Here is a 22,767-nt window from a genome sequence, read left to right as displayed (position 1 = left end):
GAAACATCCTGTAATTTTATTCCTGGGTTCCTTCCCTCCTAGCTCCATGAATGTCCCAAGTCACTCCTGTGAGACTACCCAGCAGACTGCATGTCTTAAGGCCAGTTTCTATGAGATCCACAGTGAGAACACAGCAGAGCAGAAGAGAACAGGATAGAACAGAACAGAATTCAGTTGGAAGGGGCCTACAGGGATCATCCAGTCCAACTGCCTGATCACTTCAGGGCTTATCAAAAGTTAAAGCACATCATTAACAGCACTGTGCAAATGCCTCTTAAAAACTGACAAGCCACTGCCATCAGCCACCATTCAGGGAAGCCCCTGTTCAAGTGCTTGCCACCCGCTTGGTAAAGAAATGTTTCCTAAAGTCAAGTCTGAACCTCTCCTGACCCAGCTTTGAGCCATTCCCATGCATCCTATCTGGACACCAGGGAGAAGACATCAGCACCTCCCTCTCCCCTTTCTCTTCTTTGGGAAGCTCAGAGTGCGATGAGGTTACTTTGATATGCAACAGCACAGTGTACTAGAGAGTTGGTTCATCTGGATTGAAATCCTGTCCTGAAACACTGAGAACATGGGGGGTCAATCCATGTATTCCCCTTGAACACTTAACCCATTCTACTATTCACGTATGATTAATACACTGTCCAAAGGAAGAGGAGTCTGAGTCCGTTTGAAATTTTCTGTGTGTTTCCAACAAACACTGAATTGAAAGTGCCTGAAATTTGCTGCAGGAAGGAGCTTGGGTTTCAGCAGAGATTTAGCTGTTACAGAGATGGATGCCATTGGTTTAGGAGAAGCATGTGAGACGGACCTATATAAGGCCCTTGTAAGGGCACGCACAATGACAATTGGGGCAGAAATGAGGATGTGGACAGCTTGGTGTGTGTCCTTGTGCTTCTTTGGAGCAAGTAAGGAATCAGTAAAGCCATGAGAGCTGCTCTGCTGCTGGGAGAATGTAGCTTACTTGTTCTAATATGATTCTGTTCTGCTTTGTCTTATAGGAGCTGGAATCACCCAAACCTCCAGTCTTGTGCTGAAAGAAGATGACAAAACTACTCTGACATGCAGTCAAAATGATAATCACATTTCCATGTTCTGGTATCTGCAGCAGCCAGGGAAGGGGCTGCAGTTGATCTATTATTCCGTAGGTGCAAATCAGGAAACTGAGGGTGATTTTCACGCTGGATACAAAGCTCAACGGCCGAACCTCTCAGACTTCTCCTTGGATATTTTATCTGTGAAGATGAACTACTCCGCTGTCTATTTCTGTGCCAGCAGTTTGAACACAGCACTTCAAAGTCACTTCCTTTCTTTACATAAACTTCTTTCCAGCACTTTCTCTCAGAAGGAAGCTGCTCTCAGCACAGAAAGAGGGTCCGTAGGCCAAGAGCCTGTTCACAACCAGATGTTGCCAGGGTGTTGGTGCAAAAGAGGTAGAACAGGTCTTTGAAGTGCAGGTTAACTGCTGAACTCACCTGTCCTGTTCACTGCGTCATCTCTGTCTCATGCAAGCAATTAGTAAAGATTTTTAACCAAAATCAGACATAAAATAGGAGATAGAAACTGCAATCTACACAGACAGAAGGTAATGTCCTCTACACCACCTTTTTTCCTGACACTGAACTGTTTCTTGAAATATACATATGTCTAGGTTTGAAATACTTCAGAGGTAGTGTCTCCAGTTCACTCGTTCCTCTCTGAATGTTATCAAGCAGTGAAAGCCACAATGCTTTTCATTCTGCTTGGAAAGGTTACTCTAATGACAAGAAATCTGTATGGCTATGACTGTCAACAGAAAGAAGAGGCCTGGGCAAAGATTTAAGAATAGAAGCTAAGCAGAAGTAACATACCACAGATGAGATTAAAATGGCAAGAGAGGAGCCTTTACCATGGTCTTCAAGTGCGTAGACACAGTGCTGAAAAGTTCCATGTGCATGGAGGCTGTAAAGAGGAAAGGGAGCTAGCACAAAATAGTATGGAACTTAGAATGGATTCACATTCAAAGAATAACATGTAGATTGCCATTTCTATAGGAATTGCTTTGACTGTCCAGTTTACCTCTGGTTATATAGCGAAGTATAGGCTACTATGTGTGTCACATCTCCCTCTTTATGCCTCATACTTGTACCTCTGTCACAGCTCAATAAGAACAACACAGTCAAGATTAGACTCTGATTAGACAAAACAAAAAGTATTTTGTGATTCTATTTTCCATCACTTTGTAAAAGCAGGTCGGTAACTCCCCAAACCCACAACTCTTTCCTTTGCTCTCTGTTGCTCAACAGAAACAGCAGCTGCAGGTGCAAACCCCATCCACAGACTCCAGTAACAAGATCGTTTGATAACATGAGACAAAACCCCCACCAGGTTTCCTAAGGCCTATATGTGTCACTATTTCTGTCCAACTGTAATATGGTGAACAGAGAGCTCTACCTTGAGCCACATCCTGAAAGACTGGGGAGGGGTGGTGTGGTGAGAGGCCGATGCATTATCAGAATGGTTCTTTTTGAGTGAATGTCAAACCACATCCTGTTTTGCTCAAATTCAGCTGCTGTTCCCTTAAAGAGATGTTTTCAAGCAACTATTTGCAAGTCACCTGCTCTGATTCTGAGGTACCTTTTTCTGCTGAGCCCTTCAGAGATACTTCCTCCTTCTGGTGAAAACCCTGGGTATGCTCTACATAAGCTCCCTTCAGGATCTTCACTCTATGCCTCATACTCGTTTTGTCTTGCTATTGCATTCTCAATTGTTCTGCTTCCAAAGCCCCACAAGTACTCTGTCTTGGCCTGCATTATTACTGTCTCTATTGAGGATACATCTATATATAAAAGTTATGACTCTTAAGTATGATTCTCCATTTACTTCAGAGTGCTCTACCTCTGAATTACCAATTGTTTAACTTGCACCATAAACTAATAGCTTAGTGAGATGCAACATGGATGAAAGATCTCCAGAAACACTCTCCAGGATTAGCAATCCCTCAGTTTTGTGGTCCATGCTGCACAGAAATGATGCCCACAAACACAGCTTTAAAGAACCACACTGGTTCCCCATTCTCCTCCCCCACAGATTAGATGCTCTTCCCTTTTTCTGAGTTGCATCCTTTTTTCTTTCTTGCCTTCTTTGCTTTTCTTGGTCTTTCTTATACTCCCTAATTTTCTTTTCTAAGCTTTACTTTAAAAAGACCACACGTTTTGATGTGTATGGTGCCCAGCCATCCAACTTCTTTCAGTTTTGCAAAGGCTAACAAGAATTCTTGGGGAGGCAGGTGGGTCGAGGAGAGAGGGGGAGCGAAGCACTACCACAGTCTCCTGTAAACCTAGAATGAGTTAGGACAATTGTGTACACAGTAGAATCTGTTCCTCCTCTTGGACCTAAGCATGAGCCCCATCACAAACGTCCCATTCAAAACACTTGAAAATGAGCACAATGGACACAGATTTCCTAGCTGGAGCACTTCTCCTGTTGTTTGCTGAAAGGGAAGGGGAAAAGCAATAAAAATGACAGAGAAAACAAACATCTATTTATAAAACTTGACCTGACAAGGACAGGGTTTTTCCATACTGCTGGTTAGGATAATTTGTTCAGGGCTCTTTTGCACAAGCTATAACTTGGATGCCCTTAGCAGAAATATCACATTAACTACTGATTGTATTTAGCTGTACGTTACTAGTGATTGAATTTTCACATTCACATTGGCATGACTGATAAAGAATTGATCCTAAGAATTAAAAGTTGGAGGCATCAAATGAAACTGGATTTTGGGTCTTTCTCATGGGAATATAATTTATAATAACTCTGTGATATATTTAAGGAGATAATGTACTACAGAATGCAGAGATAGTGATTTACCACACTGCTCACTAAAATATCAATGTATCTTTTGTGCTACAGGTAGGTCTGCTGCTCTAAGAGGTGTTATTCATACTGAAATGTTGAGTTCTAGCAGTCAGTCTCATGGAAGATTTCATGACAGTAGACAGAATTTGGATGTTCACATGCATGCACGTGTATTCAGCAAGAACATGAATGGATGTGTCCACGCATACAATCATGCATCCAGGCATGAATATCTGTGCCTGTCAGCAAAAGCAAACACAAGGCAGATTGAGACATTCACACACAGAATACATCTCTCTTTGTATACGCAATCGTATGTATAGATAAACAAATGCACTGTCAAGAGAGGAAAACAAATTGTTTAACTTACCTTTGAAGACACTGCAATCAAAACCATAAGAAAATAAATAGGAGATATTATTTGAGCCCACATATCGTCAGCTCTTTTAAAGTGCTCTGTTTGTGCAGTCACTTGTATAATAGAGGGTGGGTGTGGGGATCAGAATTACATGGCGTAGCAAGTTTGGAGAAAACCAGGATTGGATTCTTGTTCTTGGTCTCAGTTTCCTGGGAACTGACAGATCTGAGTTGTATAGGAGCCTGGCAAGAAATATGCCCAGTAATGACTGCCTACTCTAGATATAGGAACCTACAGAGGATGACCTCCATATGCACATACATTTTACTCATAAGCATCACCATAGATTTAATTTGTGTATCAATTCCAGTGTTCCATTCTTAAAAAAAAATTGGCAACACTCACAGGAAGTTGTGTTGTAGGATATTATTGCTACAAAACACCAAAATAAAAACCAGTAACTCACTCTTCTTGAATGGAAAAGAAGCTAAAACTTTATTCCAAATACAAGGATGGGTTTTCAGCCTCTGAGCATTAACAAGGTGTTAATTTTAAAGATATGATACTATAAGATACATACGACACGATGTGATACGATATGATATAGAAGTATAGGGAAAACCCAAAAGTGATTGCAACAAAGTGGAAAGAACAGGAGATGGACATTGAATCACCAAGAAATTCAGAAGTTCTTAGGCAGAAGGATAGATCCTGTGCTATAGAAAAGTAGAAATTCTAATTTGCTATGTTCCTGCTGATGGCCACATCTTCATTCATTCATTACGACAGTTCTTCACTTATTCTCTATAAAACTTGCCACCAACCTAATTGAAAACAAAACAGAGTAAATATATAGTTAAAAGAAAATAGGCAAAAGGAACAAATAAACAATATAGGAAGTAATAGACCATACTCATCAGTATCTCAACTGTTGTGTCTCCTGGGAGCATCAACAGAAATAACCATGTTGAATGTCCATGCTTTCTCCCCTTTTACACCAAGCTGTGTCTTAACCTGTACAGATTATTTACTTACACACTGAATAACTTTGTATGTTAGATCTGGTGGCCTTCTGTAATGGAGTGACTGCATCAGTCACCAGTGACAAGGGAAGAGCTGCGATGTCATCTACCTGAGCAATCTCAATTAGTGAAAGATGTTCCTGCTCATGGAGAGACTTGTGGTGTGGGAGCAGATGATCTTCAAGGTCCCTTTCAACCATTCTGTGATTCTATGATTGTGATCCAGTAAAGTACAAAACCTACTCTCTCTAGTATCCTTTTAAAAAGACACTAAACTGTAGTTGAGGTTGTGTTCATACTCACCCTTTACCTCTAGCAGGTCACTTTCTAAAATACATCTCCCAGCCCTGCTTCTAAAACAAGTGATGATGCTTCCACTGCTCTCACTAGAAATACCTTTCAGCCACATGAGCAACTTAATGATTAAAAGTATTTGCTGTAGTTAGTTCAACATAGAATCATAGAATCAGATAGGCTGAAAAAGACCTTTAAGATCATCAAGTTCAACCATTACTGGCAAGATCACCACTAAACCCTGTCACAAAGCGACTCATCTACATCTTCATCCCAGTTGGGCCTATTTGCTGGTGAGGTGTTGTGACAGGCAGAAAGGGCCTTGGCTTTGAGTAAGCACGGCTTGGCAATAGTGAAAACATCCCTCAATTATCAACACTGTTCTCAGAATAAACCCAAAATATAGCCCCATTCTAGCTACTATAAAGAAAATTAAATTTATACCAGCCCAAATCAGCACAAATATTCAAAGTCTATCAGACTGTTTGTCTGCAAGACAGTAAGTTTATCACTATGTAAATAGTGATATATATCTCCCATTTGTTCAGATTTAGCCCACTGTTCTTTGTAAATCTTCATTCAGATTTATCCCACATATCTCCTGAACCCCCCTGTTTATTACTCTCACTGCAGTCATAAGTCAATACCTACAGAAAAGTGTGATATATCTGATATTTCCATTCTTTATTTTCTGGAGAAGTTGTCCTGAATTCTCATTTTTTTTCATGTGTTTAAAGAGTATTTTGAGGAGGAATTTCTCTGCTAGATAGCGTTGATTTTATTTGAGTTCTGGAAAAACAGAAAACTCATCACTTGTGATTTTTCAAACCAGCCTGCACAAAGCCTGGCAGAATGCATGATGAACAGGTCCTCATTCAGCTGAGAACAGATCTTTTCTGTACCCACTGACCCTTGTATTAGTGAGTAATCTCAATCTGCAAGTGGCACACTAGCCTACCTTGACTGTCCACACCAGACCGCTCACCAAAACCGCGTAGAGCAAGGCTTTGCCACAGAGAATGAGGTAAGTGAGCTTCAGAGAATTTCCATACCGCAAGTAGGACTCTGCAAATCAAACATCATTTGTGCATTGCATTTTCATCACAAGAGACTAGATCTAATGTAGCTCTAATCAAATAAAACCCCTTGAAATCTTTAGCCAGGTGACACATGGGAACTAGAGCCAAATGAAATGGCTCTGTTGATAAGACATAGTAGCAGATGGGAAAGAACACTGTGATTCAAACAACCAAGAGAAAGCAAGGCTAGGAAAGAGAGAGAATGGCTTAATGCTAAGAAAGTATTTCCTGATTGGGAATGTTTAACCATTGTGTTGCCACACCTACTGAAAAACTAGGCTGTTCATGTGAATCCCTCTTAGGAACTCCACTTAAGCTGAGCCACAAGATACACATTTTGTTTTCATGCATTATTGTCTGTGGCCTTGTGAGTGCTGCTGCTGTATCAGGGAAGTTTTACGCAGCCCACAGTAACATAGTCTCTAGAACTTTAATTCTTGTGGATTTTTCACTCTTAAGGAATTGCAGTTGAACGTGGTCTTGGTTCAACCTTAAGATTCCTGAAACATAAAAGAAGTTGGTGAAAACCAGGACTCTGTAAAGATGCACACATGGATATAGATATCCTTGCAGTCTGGAGCGGAATGTGACTTATAATGAGAAATATTCTGAATCTAAGAAACATTCAGGATTCTGAATCTTAATGTGATAGTCACTTGGCCGAGTATGAATTTTTGCTTTCATGGCTGAGCAAAAAGCTTCCCAACAGAAGGCAGTGTTAAGGACTGGAAGAGATGATAAAAAGAGCAGATTATACTCTATGGGGAGATGCAACAATTTCTTCTGTTATACCAAGAGAATCATAAAGAAGAGCTAAACCCCTCCAAACCACAGCTGCATACAGCAGGCACATACAAACCTCTTGAAGCATGGGTAAAAATTCTGAAGCACAAATCACTTGGATGGGGAAGTAAAAGCTATTATTCTAGTTGAAGTCTCACAAACCTTGTACTTCGCATCAGCAAAACCGGGATTAAAATACATACAGATATTTGCCTGTGAGAAGACACACATACCTTCCGTGAGTGAACAGCCTGAAAGAGAAAAAGGGACTGAAAGTCATGTTTCTCTTCAATTCCAACAGTACCAATATTTGAAGTTCAGTTTACAGTATACCAGCTAATTAAGTTTACTATACTATAGATTTTGTAATAGTGCACGTTTACTATAATACAGGAATTCCTCAGGGAAAAATCTGAAAGAAACTTTGAAAACTATAGCTGTACAATGATAATGTAGATACAGAGTCCCAGGAATATGAAGTGACATATGCAGATACCTACATATTTACATAAATATTTGTGCCATAACCACACCCTGTATTGAAGTTGTACAGAGATATGTTTCACATTGTAACCCACACCCTTTTAAATTGTGATTTCTAGTTTGTGATACATGATTTTTTACTCACCAGCATCACCATAGATTAATTTGTGTATTGATTCCAGTGTTCCATCCTTAAAAAAGTTGGCAACACACTCAAAGCGATTTGAAGGGTTGAACCATTCCTGGGCTGAGATCCTCAGTCTGCTGGTCAATGAGTAGGTACTCCCATTGCGTGTGGAAAACTCATCTGTCCCCACCCCTTCTGTCCTTGTAGCACCGTTCACCTTCCAGACCAGATCCAGGTGGTCAGGGTAGAAACCAGAGGCCAGGCATACCAGTGTGGCCTTGCTCTTCTGTTGGATCTCTGCCTTTGAAGGGGAAAAGATGGCCACAGCTGGAGGTATGATTTCATCATTCTTCCCTGAAACAGAAAGCAATATGGCCCAGAGCTTCCATAACTGTCTTCAGTGACAAACTGCTTAAAATTAGTGCTGATATATATGGCTTTTTAACAACTGCCTATTAGACCATTCATAGCTGTTAGATATATATAGACACCAGGAAACTGAAAGCATTTGTCTTCTCTCATTACAGAGAAAAATAAATGATCTGGCTACAGAAATGCATGAGTGTTTACACTTCTAATATTATCTCTGTCAGAAGAACAGGAAAACTAAAAGAACCTGAGCAGACAGGCAGAAAAGTACCCAGTAGTGCCATAAGGCCTGTATTTGTAACATTGTGCCAGTAGCTCAGGGTCTGTGTTAAACGGCACAAGCATCTTCAACTGATTGAATTACATTCCTGAAGATGTAGTAAGCCATGATGATTATTGCAGCAGTCAGAATTATACTGCTATGTGATACCCTACTGGGACCCCCACCCCCCCATCTGAGAGGAGACTTGAAAGGAAGGAGTTAATCTTTCTCACTGTCTGAAGCGAAGAACACTCTTAAGTAAGGAAACCTGAGTCTGCCTGGGACAAGTTTTGCTTTCTGTCTTAACTTGCCATCCTTCTTAAGAGTATAAAATATATAAATCTTTATGTTATTTTATTTAGGTATGAGAAGCCCTGGACTACACATCTTCCCAAACTGATGCAAGTTTCTATATGCTCACAAACCAAAAGTTGCCTCCTGTCCTGAAGTACTTAGTACCTTCAATACCTACATATAAGACTAAAGACAACAGACTTCTACATTCCAAAGGACATACAAGGCAACAAGGTATTACTCAGAAACTATGCAGTGACCCTAAAAGCCACCTCTCCCCAACCTGTCTTTATTAGAGTGATGTTTTTACTCATCTAGCATAATAAACCCACCAGACTGCACATGGAATCAGAAGTGCCAAAGGGAAAACTTCTACCGCTTTTCAGTGTGAAGACACTACAAATTGTAGATGTTCTTCCTGATCACTCCTTTCTAGAGTGGAGAGAATGAGTAGACTTAGGAGCGACTTACATCTTGCATAGATCTTGACCTCTAAGCCCCAGCGTTTGCTTTCAACTGTTAGGTTACAGTGGATATGAGGAGAGGTTGATCACTTTCACTGCTCCCTTCTAGTATTTGGCTTCAGGAATTTTTTTTCCTAACCTAAAAGTATCTCTGACAGAAGTTCATTGGCTCAGAGCCTGAAGAGCTAGTGAGTGAAGACATGGAAAACTATAGGGAGGACACAAGGAAAAGGCAAAGAGGAAGGCGAGTGAAAAAGGCAGACAGAAAGGATGATAAAACTACTGGAAAGACAAAGAAAGCCAGAAAATGAGCTTGCTTGAAATGGAATAATGAGACTGGTACAAGCAAGAGCAGTGACAATCAGGAAAAAAATAAATGCTATTGACAGCCCATTCTGTTCTGATCTTCCACAGTGTTTGTGGCAGATGCTGTCATAATGCTTAATGATTTCCATGCATAAACTCATACATTCTCTATCACACGTTCTTCACCCACCCAAGAGATAAAATACCACAGTTCTTCCATTCTCATCATGGCAAGGTCAGTTTCATGATTTCTTGTTAGTTTTCACTCCTGTTCTCATTTTAAGATCATTTGTGGATATGCTGCCTGTCATTAATGCAAGGGAAATTTTTAAGTGTTCTCCACATTGAGCACTTGGGTTAATCACAGCTACTTACCTGTAACTCTGAGCATGGCACCAACTCCAAAGGTAACAAGCAGAGCTAGATACAATCAGACTATAACCTACAGTGTGATTATGTTCTTGCCAGCCATTTAGTTCTTTAAAATGGTGCTGTTTAAAGGAGCAGGCACCTGTGTGTATTTCTACATTTTGCTATAACATTATATACAGTTTGCATAACATACAGTGACAGTAGCAGATGGAAAAGGCTTTTTTTGCCCACTGATTCCAAAGTGCCTTGATATAGGGGATGTTAAATCCTTTCCTCGGAGGGGATAAGGCAGAGAAAGCAAATATTGAAAAGGAGAAAGAATAGAGGAGAAAAGGGCACTGAGAGAAAAAGAATATGATGCTTTTTGAGAATTAGAAGCCATGAGAAGGACTGTTAGAAGAAGCCAGTGCCCAAAAGCAACTCCAGGCAGCCTGCCCACCATCTACGGAGAAGGGGGCAAAGTACCAGCTATTTTGATCTGATTCAGCAGACACAAGAATCCACACTCTACCTCTGAAATGTTGCGTTTCTTACATAGATGAACTGCAAAAACTTACACAGAGAAGGAGAATCTTTCATCCCCAACCTCCATGTTTTCTTGGAGAATTGGAGGAAATAGAATTATTTCTACCTTTCTCCTTCATGATGTTCCCAGTACGTTAATAGAAAGGCAATAGAAGGCTCTCAAAATCTGTGCCTGCAATTCCTACACTTCCATATCAGTGCATCTCATTTTAACAAGCAACCAATAAAGCATTAATCCTGCCCGCATGCCTGTATGAAAAATGATCATTGTTCTACTGCTAATTAAGAATACTCTTCTCCCCTAAACCGGTATTACATACATCACAGAGATCTGAATTCTGTCTTACCTATGACTGTGAGCTTTGTCCCTCTGCCAAAGGACAATCTTGCATTATTCACACTGTTTTGCAGCTGCAGGAAAACCTCTCCTCTGCTGTCAGTCTGAGCCAAGCCTGTGGACTAAACCCTGCCCTCATGTAGTACCAGCAAATGAAGAAACACAAAGTACATTTAAGGTCCCCTACAAAAGGGAGATGTCTGTAAGGAAAAGGGAACACTACCACATCTGTGTGTCTAACCAGGTGAGTTCAGTCACAAAAATACCTCTTTCACAGTCCTTTTGCTTCAGGCTTAGACAAATTGATTGTTACAGTTTAGAGGACATTTATCTATTTATCTACCTGTGCTATTAGAAAATATTTCCCATATTCAGAGGCAATAATTTTCTTTGCTTATTCTCAATTAAAATTTCCTAAATTGCCTCATTTTCTTTCAACATCGAGAATATTCTTCTCATGTTAAAAATCTGCCGTTTATTTTTTTTTTATACACAAAATAACTTTCAATACACAGAATCTTAGTCTGCTGTCCCCATTTGATTGATTCCTGAACATCCCTCCCTTTCTCCTTCACTGGAAGGAATTCTCCTTGTTCTCTTATCTATGATAATTAAGGTTAGCTGCATAATTGACTGTGGTCAGTGAGGGATCAGTATATTCATTTTCATCAGCTCAGGGACCTTGGATTCACACTGGATTTCAAATAATGTGCTGATCACTGACTTTGTGGAGGTTGAATTTTATCACTTGTAGACATTTGTAGTGGAATGCTATGATATGAAAGCCTGAGACATCAATACTTCTGACTCCAGAAGCAATACAATGAGATCACTGTCATTTATCAGAAGCAGACTTGTTCTCCCAGATGTGTAGCCCAGAACGAAACATTCCTTGAGAGCTATTTTTATTTGAAATGAATGATATATTCACTTTTGTAGTTTTCAGTGGCCTTTTGGCGTCTCCTCTGAAATAGGAAGATCATTGTCCTGAATGATCTTTTTACCACCATCCTGATGAGCCTGTTTTCTGGAAAAACTTGCTAAGTTTTGTGTGGAGACTTGGAATTAAACTGATACAGAGAGCTGTTAGCATTGCTTATTATAAACTTGGGTGGCTTCTGTTTTATCAGCTGGAGATGCTAGTACACTTATTTGTTTTTCTTGGTTACCTGAGTTAACAAATACTTTAGTTTACCCTGGAAAGATCCAAAGTCATTTTTGTTTTGTTTTCTAGACCTGTCCAAAGTGTTACTGTAGCTCAGTTCTTCCCAGACCAATAACCTTTCATTGACTTGTCCTTCATCATCTATAGCACCAGAAGAACTAGCATTATGGAAAATAGTTGTACTTTTGTGAAATGGTGATTTTTACAGATTAAGACAATATACTTATGAAATGCGTATATTTTTTTACCCATTCCTCATTCCAGTTCTTTCAATTGTCAACTTTTTATTCACTGAAAAGGCATTCATTCAGTTCTCCAAAGTGAAAAGTGTGTCCCTACCTAGAGTATTAAATTTAGTCTAGTCTTTAAAGTAGAGTGGTTTACTAGCACATCACAAACCCACCAGTTTTATAATGAAAGGGACGATAAGGTTGAAGTGAAGTTCTCTAAAGAAAAGGTCTGGGATTTGAAGTGATTTAAAAGAGAAAACAAAAATATCTTACCTATTACTGTAAGTTTTGTGCCAGCACCGAAAGTCAAGCTATTTGTGGTCACAGTGATGAAGTGTTGTACTATAAGCTAAGAAAAGCACTGCAGCTGACTTCAGTAAGCAGAAGCTTAAGCAGTGTTTACTGTATCTGAAATCCCAAAGATTCCCAAGATCCCTTAATCTCTGTCTGACGGGATTTGGCTGAAAACTGGCTTGAAATACTGTTATATAATCTGTATAATAATTCATAAAAGAATTTCCAGAGTTTTTTGATACTTATTTTCACTGGCTACGTTTCATCTGAAGTTATTTTACAACCTTTCTATAGTCTCCATGTTATCTCATTGATATAGAATTATAGAATCATAGACTGGTTTGGGTCGAAAAGGACCTTAAGATTATCTAGGTCCAATCCGCTGCCATAGGCAGGAGCACCTCACAGTAGACCCAAGGCTCTGTCCAGCTCGGCCTTGAACACTGCCAGGGATGAGGCACCCACAGCTCCTCTGGGCAATCTGTGGCAGTGCCTCAGCACCCTCACAGGGAAGAATGTTTTCCCTTCCCCTTATACCTAAACTGAACTTACCCTATTTAACTTCCTTATTACCCCTTGTCCTATCACTACAGTCCCTGATGAAGAGTCCCTCTCCAGCATCCTTGTAGCCCCCTTCAGTTACTGGAAGGATGCTCTGAGGTCTCCATGCAGCTTCTCTTCTCCAGGCTGAACAGCCACAACTTTCTCAGTCTATTTTCAGGCTCCCCTGCCATAGCTCTCCTCTGGACTTGTTCCAACAGCTCCACTTCCTTTTTATGTTGAGGACACCAGAACTGCACACAGTGCTGCAAGTGGGGGTCTCACAAGAGCAGAGTAGAGGGGCAGGATCACCTCCTTCAACCTGCTGGTCACGCTCCTTTTGATGCAGCCCAGCACATGGGTGGTTTCTGGGTTCAAGCACACACTGAAGCAGCTCATGTTAAGTTTCTCATCAACCAACACCCCCAAATCCTCCTCTGCAGACTGCTCTGAATCACTTCTCTGCCCAACCAGTAGCTGTTGTGAACCTGCTATTTTCATTTTTGCAGGTGTAGAAACCATACAGATGTGCCTAGAGTGGAGGAGGCTAGATGTCAGTCTTGTAAGCTAAGCATTGTGAAGCCTTCCATTCTGCACCTTGGGGAGTTAATAATCAAGTAATATTTGCTTTGTGGTTGTCGTAGTCACATGTCTTTTCACATAGGTTGTTCACCTTTTTTTGCACTGAACTAAAATCTGTCTATTTCCCCTTTCAATGGCAGGTGAGCCATCCTGAATAGTCTTTTACAATCCCATTCAATTTTCTGATAGGTTAAAAGTAATTCACACAAGGGCAGTCCAGAAGAATAAGTTGGCTAGTCTGAGACAAACCCTTGATATCCATTAGGAAGAACTCCACTGAGACAGTGTGGAGAAGGTTTGGGGAAAACCTTTGTGCTCACAGGCAGGAGTCAGTCAGTGGGCACTGGACTTACTTAAGAATCATAGAATCATAGAATCATAGAAACAGTGTATTTTGCATAGTGCCTCTGAGAGATGGCTCCTAGATGTCAGAATTCTTTTTCTAACACTCTCATCACTTATCATTAATAAAGAACCACTGTCTATTGCAAACATTATCATGTCATAAGAGAAAAAACACAAACACCAATAAACAACCAAACCAGCCTAATTCTCTGCTTCTCATACTCGGATAGGCTTTAGGTGCACCTGCAGCCATCATCTGCCTTACTGAAAATTATTTCAGTGCCTCAGAATCCTGTTTTCCATAGAGTGCAGGGCTGGTTCTCAGATGATGAAAGGAAGTCCTAGTATACCAGGTCTGTCAAGAAAAACTAAGGCAGAACATACTTGCTGAGCTGCAGAGTTCACTGTAGCTGTCTTAACACAGGTTAACCCTCCCACAAGGCACAAAGGGGTTTTTGTAAAGGCCTCCTGGAGAACGTATCATTGTGGGTAATCTGTCCCCACAGTGATACAACCTCCTACAAAAACCAATCCCACCCATGGCTCCGCCCTCCCATTTTTGTCACTGTGAAAGATTGCCATGGGAACCACAGGCCACATCCTTCCTTTGCCTGTTTCTGTGTGACAGTCCAATTACCTCTGAGTGTAGACACTATCCCTGGATTTTTAATTCCGACATTTTTCTCCTGTAGAAGAAAAAAAATAATACTTTTTTTATGAGCTGGTTTTAAATGCAGTTATTTTGCACTTGGTAACTTCATGACAGCGTTTATGCAGCTTTCCTCCCAACTGTTTTTCTCCTGTCCCAGAATGATAAACAAACCTCAAGCCCACAAGTAACTCCTTTGCACTGAGAGCAACTTGCTTACTACAGACCAGTGTTCCTGTTTGTAGCCTGGTCTGGTTGTGAATATCCACTTTGGTCTCTGCTGTGCTCGTCACAGTTGCTCTGAAAGGGAGGGAAGTAGGATGCTGAGCTCTTAATTTTGTATTCCTCTGACTATTGTTATAGGAAGCTTCTCCCAGGTGTCTTATGACCCTAGCTATAAAAATGCTTCATCTAGGAGTGTGCTGTCGGTTTGGAGACTGACCATAGGGAGCATGGACTGATGGTGACAGGTAACAGATGCTTTTATCTCTCTCCCTACATATAACCAAATGAAGATAAAAAGTCATATTCTTCCTCCCAAGAAGGCAAGATCTGTGCCAGTGAAGCTGTGCATACCAACACTGAGCAACACAGGGAAAGATAGTTATATGAACAAAAGTTTGGGACAGTCTAGGCATATCAACATTTTCACCGCTGCCTCCCTTCTCTCTTCCACATGCCAACCACCCCACACCCCCAGGCAGAGCAGCTCCAAGCCAAAAACCCCCACGGAGACAAACCGCAGTACACACAGCACCACAAACAACACAATTCCCAGAGCAGAGAAAACGCTTGCAAGAGGGATGACTCCCAACCTGAGACTCTGTCCCGCAAAAAGAGCTATGGAGCCAAGCGTCACGGCACGTTCAGAGCAGTTACTGTCAAAACCGAGGGACAGATGCGCAAGAAGCCCGGCATCAGGACATAAGAACGTGAGGGTGCGGTGAAGAAGTTCCAGTCTGTGAGACTGAATGGCCAGGGAAGGTCGGAACACAGCTGACGGACGCCTGGGCAGCCACGGCCCGGGTGGAGCTGCCCTGCCCGGCAGTGGCTCCATTTGCCTGCCCACAGGGGCTGCTCAGGGCACCCCTCTCCCTTGCGCTGACTTCAAACCCCTTCATTTACACCTTGGGATCTCCTCCAGCCTCTCCCCAGCCTCAGTCCCTCCACTTCACTTTCAGAGGGATGCGGTCTGCAGCCACTGCCGACAGAAAACCCATGTCAGCTGCTGGCATCTTCTGGCCCTCGGCTGCAGAACTCCTTGTGAGAGTTTCATCATCTGTGATCCATGTTTTATTGGAGTGACCTGTGAATGTAACAATGCCCTTTCTTTCCAAACTGTCCCAGGGGCATGCACCACTCCAAATGAATGCTTGGGACCAGTAGTATAAATGGTGACTCTTTTTCCATGCTCAAGTCAAAGCTATTAACTCCCTTTTGAACAGAAGCATTACTAGGCAGTGCTCTAGTTTCTAATATTTGGGTACTGCTTACCATTACATATCCAGCTCTTTGTTTTTCTTCCACTGTGTAGCTGCTGCCATCAGTGAGAATCTCCACATCTGCATCATTGTGAGAGCATCAGCACAAGTTTAATTTGCTGGGGTGTGATCCAAAGGGGAAGGAAACCCTGGCACTGAATAAATTAAAAACAACATGAAGGCTCTGCAGAGTTGGCAGCAGATGTTATAGCAGAATATAAGAAAGAACATGTAAGGTACTTGTTGAAACTACTAAAACAGTGGTCTCCAAACAGTTACGATTGCACACCCCTATCAGTAAACTATTTTTGAGCACCCACCCCAAGTATAGCTATATTTAGTAGCTGAAATTATATGCCTATAATGCTGAATTATAGGCATACATTACCAAAGTTCTAATGTTTTCTGTGTAATAGCAAAGTTGTAATGTTTTCTTCCCACACCCCTGTGGATTGTCTAGTACACCTCCATGGGCGTACAACTGAGCTTGCAGCCCCCTTTGGAGACCACTGCACTGGAACATCCTAAACCAGGAGCCTATCTCTGACCATCCATTACAGATACAGAGAGCAAAAGATGCAAACCCCTCCCTTCCCCAGACACCCTGCTGGCCTCCAGCAACCAGGGACCTGATGTTCCTGGGTCAGGTGGGATGTCTTTCAATCAGCTCCTCCTGTGCGGCAGAGATTTGGGAGGAGAGAATTAGTTGTGCCTCTGCCACCAAGCTCTGTGAGATGTACAAGGACTGGCCTCAGAAACTCCTCTGCTTCATGCTCCTGGGAAGCTTTATCTCTGTCAGCCCATGGTCTCACCATGTGACCCTTTCCCAGGACCTTGCATCAGCCTGGGCTAATGTGTTTAGATTATCTGAGTCCAATGATGATATGGCTGACTGAAATACTTGAACTGGGAACAGAGAGTTCTAGAAATGCAACCTGCCATTGCTTGGCCATTGATCGCATCTAACACAGCTGCCTTCCATTAGCCAATCCTGCCCCTGGAGCTGCCGGCATTCTGCTGCAGCATCACTGCATTCAATGAGAGACTTGTTTGCAGCACGAGGTGTACATCCTGGAGTGTATTCACAGCAGAGGTTTTGGGGGTAATCTGATGCTTTATACCTTCTAACCTGGAGGTTTTCTTCTATTGGTAAATGGAGTCTTTGATTTTCTTATTCGCTATATTGAGAAGGCTTCTATGAGGTCTCCACGCAGCTTCTCTTCTCCAGGCTGAACAGCAATGGGACACAAAACTACAATGTGATCCTCTTCGTGTATTGTGCCTATCTCAATGACCTTCCTAGGATGTATCTCAGTGACAGAGCATTTGAGACAGCTGGGCACAGACCTCCCTGTAGGCAAATAGCACTTGCTCCTTCATACCTTACTTTTCTTCTCTCCTTTTCCTCCAGTGTCAGATTTCCTTTGAATTTCCCCACATTTCACCTATTCTCTGCTATTTCTATCCTTTCATTTTACTCAAACTGTTTCCTTTTTCTTCTTTAGGAGACAACTACGCATCACACTGGCAACTTTGGCAGCTTTTTCATGGACTTTCAATTCCAGCGCCAGTTGGGGGTAGTGGGAGTTACAAACAGCACCCAGGAATAGCTCTGTCCTTTTGACTCTTCCAGGAAATTTAAGCAAGCCCAGTCTGAGCAGTTAAATGAGAAAAAAAGCATAGCCAGCAGCTGCAGTGGCACTCACACATGAGGAGAACAAGTCTTAGCCAGGGATTGTTTTGCTCCCCAGGTAGGGCTTTCAGGGAAGTTCCATTAGGGAATCTTAAGTCATATTGTTGGAGATGGGAGTGGGAGACAATGGGGAGCATTTGTGTTGCTGCCTGTGGGTTTCTACAGCAGGTTTATGCTGCCCATGTTATTCAGGGTGCTCTCTCAATGGTTTTCAGATGTTTTACAGCACTGAGATATGCTGACAAGCAGAAAAGGTTTCTGCTCGAGAAGCAGCTGCATGTAACTGTCTGAAACTCCTGAAGATGAGTCTACAAAACGTTCCAAGATCCTGCTAGGTGAGAGGCACTACAGAGATTAAATACCTTATCAGAGTGCCATTCCCTGCGCCTGTCCTCCACATCACAGCCGATGGGGCTACTCAGAGAAATGCTGCACAAAGAAGGGGTGCCTGAAAGTCTTTATTTTTTCATAGATTTTGTATGCCCAGTCCCAAAACAGAAGAAAAAGTTGAGGAGAAAAAGGAGGTCATGCAGAAAGGGAGGCTCTCACTGGGCAGCCATGGTTGCTCTGATCCAGGAGACGTAATTGCAGACCTTGGTGTAAACGCCAGGGTAGCCTTTCTGTGCGCATCCAAGACCCCAGGAAACAATGCCCTGGAGCTGCCCGTTGCAGACTACAGGACCGCCGGAATCCCCCTGTGCATATAAAGGACATGCATGGTCAGCAAGTGTTACCAGCGCAAGTGGTGAGCCAGAGATCCCAGATATCACTGGCATCTGAGGGAGCTCCATCGTGGTTGTTCTATACAGAAGTTCTACAGAGGTCATTTCTGATTAGCACTCTACATCTGATGCTACTGTGCCTGCTTTAGCTCCAGCTAAGGATGAGTAAGCTGCCTAGTTTTGACAGATGGAGTCCTTGGCAGACGATTAGGCTGCGTGTGTCTTAAACATTATTCTGCCAAGTATTTCCAGGGAGCTTGGCCCATGTCAAATGCAGAGTGATTGTCAGGTATGGCCATTTGCCAGACTGCCTGGCCTATTGGCCAGTTCATTTTGGTAAGTCCAAAAGTAACATTTGTGTCCTAAGCTCTAAAGTCCCAGTGATGACTGGTGCAGTGCTCCTCCATTTTTAATACCCTGAGGTGCAGAAGGTTGCTTCTAGAAATTTGGTGCAGAGTTAGTGCTGTCTCAGAAAGAGGCAATGACTGAGTGTCAGCAACCCAGCCTCACGCGCTAAGGAACTTCCTTCTTACGCCTCCACTGTTGTTAAAAAACCCAATAACCTTGGGACACGACAAGGCAGTGAGTCTAGTAATTCTCTAATACGAAAGCCTCTTGTGCTGGAAAAAGGTAGGAGAGAAACAGGTGAAAGGAGAGACAGATACTTTACCTGGCAGGAGTCTTTTCCTCCCTCCAGAAATCCTACACATATCATGTTACTTGTAATATCCCCAGGATAGGCTCTGCTGCATGCACTTGAGGAGAGTACAGGAGCCTTCAGGCACTGCAAGGTATCTGGATATGCACCTACAAGAAATAGGGGGAGATGGTTGATAACATCTCTGAGTTAATTTCAGAGCCTGGCAATGAGCTCTCTGAGCAGAGAAGTAACCACCGAACATCCTGGTTCTGCAGATGTCACTTCTTCTCTGAACAGTAATCACAGCATGGATGGATGGACCGGTTCTAGCCATGGGTCCAGCGTTCTACGTTGCAGCCGCACTGATTTTTCTGGTACTGTATTGGGTTTTCATGGTAAAGTTTTGGTAGTGTTGGGACTACAGGAGTGGCTTCAGTGAGAAGCTGCTTGAACCTTCCCGTGTCTAACAGAGCAAATGAGAGCTAACCCACCACTAGCTGAGGCTGAGCCCATCCACAACAGTGGTACCCGGCCCATGATAACGTAACACTGAAGGGTGGGTAAGCTTGCACAATTGTAGTGGGAGGTACGGGGTACTCACTTCCACTGCTGCGTGTGTTTCCCCAGCCAGAGATGAGGCATTCGGTGCCTGCGGTCACACACCTGGTGGGCAGAGCAACTGTTTGTACAGCTGCATTGAGCTGGGCTGGTGTGGCAAGCTTGATGAGCATAATGTCATTGTCCAGTGTGTCAGAGTTGAAATCGGAGTGACGGATGATTTTAGCTGCTCTGATCACCTGCTGTGTCGATTCTTTGAGCGCCAGGTTATGTTTCCCAAGATGCACTTGCATGGAACTGGAAAAGAGAAGAATTGGCTGTCGTAACAGCTGTTTTCATGCAAAGTTATCTTTGTTGTCCTAGGCACCCACACTGAGATCTGACCCATTCCCAGTTCAGATGGTGAATTTCTCCAGGTTTATTTTGTTGAGCTGAGACAAGTTGAATGCATAACAGTGCTTTATACAAGCATTTTGGGGAAAGACAAACTGTCACCCTGAGCTCGGTCCTCTCCCTTTTCTCTAGTGCCTGAGTTTTAGCAAGATAAATGGAATTAATAAGAAATCACAGCCTGTAACTCACTGCTCGATGGTCACACTCTCATTTCAGAAAGTGCTCTGCATTCACAGAAACATTTGCAGATGTGGAAAACCCCTTCTGATGCTTCAGCCAAGCTTTCTGAATGAGATGCTCATTCCTTGAATGGCATCACTTGCATACTTGGATCTCGCAGCTCAGAATTCCTACTGGAAGTAAACTGGAAGAAAGAAGTAGGTTACAGAAGATGATGGTTTTCCCACTTACTATTTGTAGCAGTGAGCCGCTGAAACAACCCACTGGCTGTTGATAAGGGCGCCTCCACAGAAGTGATACCCATTGTTCAGAGACACCTGAAATGGGACAGAGTTCGCTGCACAGGTGTAGCCTCCGACAATCTTGTCATCATCATCATCATTGTTGACGGGGAAGGCAACTGGGAGAAAAGAAGTGGCGCATGTCAACATCTAGCATAAGGAACCTTGTGCCCCTGTGACTGAAGCATCTCACTTGCCCATAGTCCAATGATTTATTGCAACTTTAGGACTTCATGGACCAGAAGTTGTATCTTTATACTTCATAGGCCTTAATAGAGAGACAGTCTGTTTTTGAAGCTGTGGGCACATTTCAGTACTCCTGGGCCAAGAACCCCTATGAAGTCATTTCACTCCCCATTTTGAGGCACAAGCAATTATGATCAGAGGCAGCAGACATGCTCTCCCTTCAAACTTTTGCAAGCTGAAACTGGGCTTCACTTTCCCCCATTCGAATACCTTACAGACTTGCTCAGGAAATGAGCTTCCTTAGAAATTACAAAAAGAGAAGTAAAAGGTCTACTCACCTGCCACACCAAGAAAGGCGACAAACAGTAGGTATTTCATGATGGTGACACAGCCCCACAGCCAGACTGGTGAACTGGAAGCATGAGCTGCTAGAAATACGTTTTTCGAAAGGGCCTTATCTCTTGTCCAAGGTTTTCTCCAGGCAAAAAGTACACAGTGGAAAATCTGAAGATCCAAATGTGGAGATTGGGAGGCACTGGTAGAAGGTACAAACCATAGATCAGTTAATCATAAACCTTTCCTAATAGGGAGCTATTCTAAATTATTGCAGAGGGTGCCCTTCAATTTAAAAATACATCTGGGCTTTGGAAGATGTGTACTTGTTCAGGTGTCTCATTCTTCTTTGCAGCAACTATTGTGAGCTTAAATTACGACAGCCTGCAATATACCACACATTTATTTGGGAAAAGCAAGCAAGCAAGCAAACAAAGGAATCCCACAAAACCTCCCAGTGTTAAGTCTGTTAAGTTTATTTAGGCATTTCCTTTTCTGGAGTAATGTGTGTTTGTTTATCCCATAGGACCCAATGTTTTCCCAAATAAAATGATTCAAAATTAACTTCAATAAGTGAGTACAAAAAAGCCTATTCTGTGCCCCTCACCACCTCCCAGGTTAAATCGTTCAAATGTAGGAACGTGCACCATATAGCTCATCTCATCTAGTCTATAGGGTAATACAGGCTTAAGCACCAAACCATGTTTTCATGTAGCTTTGGAGTGGTTTTGCCACAGAAGAATTTCAGGGTAACATTAATGTTTGTGGATGTAAAGTCTATGAACAAAAATACTGTGAGCACAAATAATGAGACATGCTGAAATCCTTCCCTGAAAGAGTGATAATTCCTGTCATGATGCTGAATTTGCTAAAGCTTAATGAGTTTGATGAATAATCCTTTTTTGAAGCAGCTGCTACCTTCATCGTGTTAGCTGCTGGGAGACATGGGATACCCAAGTGACTGTAAACACGAGTCGTATGTTTTGAGATGCTGACTTGGTGGGAGAGCCCTGAGGGCGGGTGCACAGTGCCACTGCCCAGATGGGAATTTTCCTTCACATTAAAGTACAAGGCCAAGGCCAGGGTCTCCACCTTATCTTGTGCTTTACACTGGTATCAGTGCACACTTCTGTTACAAACATGTTTTATCCTGGGCAACAAATAAAGATTAGAAGCTTTCTGTGGAAAAGGCCAAACCCTGTAATAGGACTAAGCATGGAAAAAAATTACCACAACTATGCAATCCCACCATACCTATGCAGAGCACGAACAATTCTTCATCTGCTACAGTATTTAATTTGATCTCCCTGCGGATTTATTATTCCTTTGTCCATAACATGCCATTGGCAATAATATTGCTTTAACCTATTTTTTAGCCTTTGCTTTAACTTTTAACCTGTGATATAGGTTTAACCTGTTGCATAATATTTAGGTTATGAAGGGCAGCTTCATTTTCCTTCGTTTCAGAGAGTTCTATATTTGGTTAAGCATCCGCCCAAATTTCAGGAAAATCCAGTAATTCAGAGTACAGTTGGGAAGATTGACCATACCTGCCTTTATCTTGGCACTTGTCTTTT

At 42.3% G+C, this 22,767-nt stretch overlaps 1 protein-coding gene and 1 gene segment (V, D, J or C); both read right to left on the bottom strand.

Moving 5' to 3' along the window:
* Positions 1–4,669: 4,669 nt before the first annotated feature.
* LOC133218817 (T-cell receptor beta-2 chain C region-like) lies at positions 4,670–15,641 on the bottom strand. The segment is given in 6 exon segments: positions 4,670–5,025; positions 6,476–6,582; positions 7,613–7,630; positions 8,008–8,343; positions 12,587–12,662; positions 15,603–15,641. Coding segments are annotated over 6 exon segments (603 nt in total).
* A 2,696-nt stretch (positions 15,642–18,337) lies between these two features.
* On the bottom strand, positions 18,338–21,353 carry LOC133218744 (trypsin I-P38-like). The gene is made up of 5 exons (XM_061365490.1): positions 21,196–21,353; positions 20,622–20,790; positions 19,861–20,114; positions 19,290–19,426; positions 18,338–18,592 (listed from the first exon to the last, which is right to left on the bottom strand). The coding sequence occupies exons 1-5, from the start codon at positions 21,233–21,235 to the stop codon at positions 18,443–18,445; spliced, it is 750 nt and encodes a 249-aa protein (XP_061221474.1). The 5' UTR covers positions 21,236–21,353; the 3' UTR covers positions 18,338–18,442.
* Between the last annotated feature and the right edge of the window lie 1,414 nt (positions 21,354–22,767).

The sequence above is a fragment of the Neopsephotus bourkii genome, unplaced genomic scaffold (genome assembly GCF_033783945.1).
Source record: "Neopsephotus bourkii isolate Nb327-2 ecotype Australia unplaced genomic scaffold, CSIRO-AGI_Nbou_v1 NB_1287, whole genome shotgun sequence".
Lineage (NCBI taxonomy): Eukaryota > Metazoa > Chordata > Aves > Psittaciformes > Psittacidae > Neopsephotus > Neopsephotus bourkii.
Note: the sequence above shows the minus strand (reverse complement) of the source record. Positions and strands in the feature narration are given on the sequence as shown.